Source organism: Mus pahari, chromosome 1 (genome assembly GCF_900095145.1).
Source record: "Mus pahari chromosome 1, PAHARI_EIJ_v1.1, whole genome shotgun sequence".
In the NCBI taxonomy this organism is placed as follows: domain Eukaryota; kingdom Metazoa; phylum Chordata; class Mammalia; order Rodentia; family Muridae; genus Mus; species Mus pahari.
In genome coordinates, this window is record NC_034590.1 from 97,139,091 (window position 1) to 97,143,736 (window position 4,646).

General features: G+C 46.9%; 1 protein-coding gene across 1 annotated transcript in view; it reads right to left on the reverse strand.

Annotated features, from left to right (window-relative positions):
- Positions 1 to 1,235: 1,235 nt before the first annotated feature.
- Bcl7c (BAF chromatin remodeling complex subunit BCL7C) overlaps positions 1,236 to 4,646 on the reverse strand; it is a 48,964-nt gene continuing 45,553 nt past the window's right edge. The window contains exon 6 of the mRNA XM_021192395.2: positions 1,236 to 2,625. Coding sequence (XP_021048054.1) covers positions 2,428 to 2,625 — 198 coding nt within the window. The 3' untranslated portion in view covers positions 1,236 to 2,427. The remainder of the gene's footprint in view (positions 2,626 to 4,646) is intronic.

Sequence of the window (4,646 nt, forward strand, 5' to 3'; positions counted from 1 at the left end):
TTTTGTCTGCTTTTGGTTTTGCTTGCTTGCTTGTTTTTTTAATCACAAAACCAATCAGCAAATAAACTGGAGAAACAGAAAGCATACTATCGCTGATTATCCTCTAACAGCTGAAGTTCATCAGCACAGAGGAGTCCTGGCTATAAGGAGCCACCGTGTCAAGTCAGAGAGCAGGAAGGGCTGACACACGAACTGAAGGCAGGCATCCTTAGAATTTGGGAGCCAAGAACTAAGGGGTGCCATGCCAGGCCAGTCCACTCTTCTGTAGCCCTGACATTAAAAATGTATCCGTGCTCCTCCGCCTGTGGAGTGATTCTCAGAAATAAGATAAACATGAATGTGTTCACATGCATCGTGTGTTTTATACAAATCCCAGGGTGTTCTGAGAAACGATGCATTTGGAAATAAGTCTTTATATCCGCAGTTCCAGCTCATGTTTCTGGAGTACTGTGAATCTAATTAGATCCATAAACATTTTGTTATTCAAATACTACCCAGTGACTCAAACACGACCCAGTGACTCAAACGCGACCCAGTGACACGCACTGGCAGTTTCTGCCTTTGGAATACTTCAGGCTTACAGCTCTTTTAAACTACTATGAACTGTGAGTTTCTTAGTTTTTAAGATATAGTTATGAAAAATACAAAGCATGACTTTCTGGACCTCCCCAGAATTCCTATTTTTCATTTCTGAATCTTGAAAACTAGTATCTGTTTGAAACGTGAAAACTTCTGCCCCATTGGTAGTTCAGAAGTCTTTAATTAATAAATGTTTGTTATCTGAAGTTCCCCAGTCACTCAGCATGACAGCCTATGGCTTCTGGGAAGCCTCCATACAGGAGCTGGGCCTAGATGATACTTCCTGTATCAATGGCACTCTAGAGAAGAATCTGAGGGACTGGGGTCCAGGGACCCAGGGGCTGAGCTCGATCGAGTCACTAGCCTTACCACTCAATGTCCATGTCATCTCAGTATGGACACAAAGTTTACTTTGCTCCCACAGAACATCTGCTTACCTTATTACTGAGAGAGAGAGAGAGAGAGAGAGAGAGAGAGAGAGAGAGAGAGAGAGAGAGAGAAGGCCCAAGCTGGGTATGGTGTCACTCACCTTTAATCCCAGCACTGGAGAGGCAGAGGTAGACAGACCTCTGTGAGTTCAAGACTGGCCTGATCTAATGTGTTCCAGGCCAGCAGAGGAAGGAAGGAAGGAAGGAAGGAAGGAAGGAAGGAAGGAAGGAAGGAAGGAAGGAAGGTCAGACAGAAGAAAGTTAAAATTAAAAGTCCTATATAATTTGCCACTGAGAAAAATGGATGTTCCTTCAATGAACGCCTCAACAAGCTCACAGCTCCAGCCCACCTGCATGCCCAGCACAAGAAGTGGTACCCTAGTAGGGACTGTGGAGTCAGGCGGGTAGACCGGGTGCGAATGCTGGCTCTGCCAGACAGGCTGTGTGACTTGGGGCAAGCTCTTTAACCTCCTGGTTGTTTGCTTTCTGAATCTGTAAAATGTGAAAATAACAGGATCTATGACAGGAGTGCTGCATTAAATAATTCCCACACGTTGCAATATGTAGTACAGTTAGCTCTCTCTGTGGTACAGGAGACACTAACTCCTGGCACAGCAGGCCCAGTGAGTTGTTAAGTCGGAGGCAAGAGGTTGATGAAAGCCCTTGGAACCACTCAAATGGCTCGTCTGCCATGAGATTCTCAAAGTTGGTAGTTTTCAGGTAGATTTGGCAGTGCTGGACCACATGTCTCCATCCATTCCTGGAGCAGGAGGCTGTAGCCTGGTCTGAAAGGTCACTGGGCCATGTGCGCCCCTCAATTGACCTGAGGCAAGGTTGGCACATGTCTTCTGGAGCCGAGGGTTAATTAGCAGGCCCAGAGTCCATAGGCCCATGGAAGCGGGAGGCTGCCAGGAATTTGCTGGAATGGTGTCTCTACACGTGGGCCACACAAGCATGAATCCTGACACCATTCACAAGCTGTAGCATCACCTTTTGCCCAGTGCTGCTCGATGCTCAAGTCTTGCTGGTAGGGCCCCTCACCAGTGTAGATACTGTAGTTCCAAAGGTCAAAGGTCACCTTCAGGGGCCATGCCTGGCCCTTTGGTGGATGGCTGCCCTAAGTGTGTGAAGAAGTGGCCAAGTTGGCATAGGATCCACCATTTTGTGTATTCAAGTTGCTTCTAGGCATCACCTAGAGATGTCCCCAGACATCCCCTGTCTGGGACCTGCCCTGGCCCAGTAGTTTTGGACCCACAGCAAGCAGGATGGATCCATAATTTAGGGTCAGGGACAAGTGGAGAGCTGGCTGCGGGTGCCCAGCTCCGAAGCCCTTGCCACCCTTAAGCGGTGTGGGTGAATGACTGGATCTTGGGGCTGCTGAGGAAGGCCTAAGGGCCTCCCCTTATGCGATGGGACCCGCTCACCTCCCCTTCCCTTGTGGTATCGTCCTGGGTGCCCTCTGGGCCTTGCTCCCACTTCCAGGAGCTCTGGGTTCCGGAACGGTGGAAGTCGGCCGAGCATTGGTCCGGAGGCCTCTCCTGGGGAGGAGCCTCCGAAGGGGCTCTGTTTTCAGGCCTTTCTCCTGCAGGGCTCGCCTGGTGATTCTCATGCCGCCAGCCTGCAGGGAGAAAAGAAAATCTGGATTGTTGCTCTTCCTTACCCTACACAAGGTGAAAAGACCATATTAGTCCGTGACAGAAGCCGGGGTTGGGTGGGGGGAATACTGCAAACAGCTCTTCTGTGTTTCTGTGTGTGCGCCTGTTTGTGTGTGTGTGTGTGTGTGTGTACAAACACATGTAGAGAGGAGACCCTTGGGTGTCTTCCTCAACCACCCTTTACCTTAATTTTTGGGACAAGATCTGAGCTAGGGTGGCTGTTCAGGAAGTCCCATGGCTCTACTTGTCCCCACCTCTTCAGTATTGACATTACAGATTTGTGCAGCCAGCCCAGCTTAAAAAGAAAGCCAAGCATGGTCATGCATCCCTGTAATCCCAGCACTTGAGAGGTAGAAGCAAGTAGATCTCTGTGAGCTCAAGGGTCTAGTGTACACCAGGAGTTCCAGGACAGCTAAGGCTACAGAGTGAGACACTGTCAACTAAAGCAACGAGCAGACGAACCCCAAAAGAAGGCATTTCTTGGTTTTGTGTGCATGGAGGGGAGTGGAGGCTCGCCCGTGGAAATCAGAACACAATGATACACGGTGCTCTTATCCCACCACGTGGATCCCCGGGATAGAACTCAGGCTGTCAAGTCTGGTGACAGGTACCTTAAATGGCTCAGCTATCTCGAGACCATTCCCTCCCCTCCAAGGCATTTATGTGAGCCATCAAATGAGCCAGGCAAACACTTTACCAAGGAAATCTATTTCTGTGTTCTGACAGAAGTGGGAAGTATAGGCACAGCCTGGTTAGAGAGCTGAAGGAGCTGTTTCTGCAGACAGACACTGTGGGCTTGCTTATCAGTCCCAGGATCTCCTTACCCTGTAAACCTGGGCGACTGCATACATTAATGTACAGGCTCTGTGGATGGCAAGTCAACAGACCAGAAGACAGGACACACTTTACCTTAAGACATTTTCCATCTGTCCATGGTGGGAGACCTGTCCCTCACCCACTACCAACCCTGCTATTCATTATTTAAGTCAACAGGAGTCTTTAGAGGGGAGCTGGTCCAGCTCCTTGAGACAGAAAAAAACAAAACAAAACAAAGCAAAACAAAAAAATAAAGATGTCTACAGCACCCTGCTGATACCAGAAAGCAGAAGTGTTTCAAGGATGTCAGGTGCAGCGATACAAAGATAAAGTCAAGCATTAGATGAAGGTCACTGTCCAAGCTGTAACAATTGGAAGACCCTAAAGTTCTCAACTTGGGAAGCTTTAAAAAATTACTAAGTTCCAAATCCTAAAAAACCATGCTGCATCCTAAGGAGATCTCGCAGGGGTAGTGATGTAGCTCTTGGTAGAGCGCCTGTCTGGCAGGCACACCTGAGGCCCAGGCCCTACCAGAAAGAGAAAGGACTAAAGTTCAATATGGAAATCAAACACCCTAATTAAAACTGCCAAAAGGAACCTTTAATCCCAGTACTCAAGAGGCAGAGACAGGTGGGTACCTGTGAGTTCAAGGCAGCCTGGTCTACATATTCTGGGACAGCCAGAGCTACATAGAGACCCTGACTCAAAAAAAAAATTTGTAAATTTAAAAACAAATCTTTTTGAATTATAACAATAATGATGATGGTAAGAGATAAGATATAGCAGCCACAAGTTAATAATTAGTAAAGTTCAATGGTAAATTCACAGGATTCCTCATGCTGTATCTATTTTGTGTTTGAAATCTTCATATAGATATAGAAGATAAAGAGAATGGTTAGATATAGATAATTTAGATATAGATACAGATACAGATATATAGGATCTAATATATCCTGGCTAATGGGAACTCACCATGTAGCTAAGGGTGACCCTCGCCTCTGCCTCCCAAGTCTGGGATTATCTCCCAAGCATACCACTACCACTACTCCTAGTTACAAAACTTTTTTTTCTTTTTTAAGATTTATTTATTTATTATATGTAAGTACACTGTAGCTGTCTTCAGACACTCCAGAAGAGGGCGTCAGATCTTGTTACAGATGGTTATGAG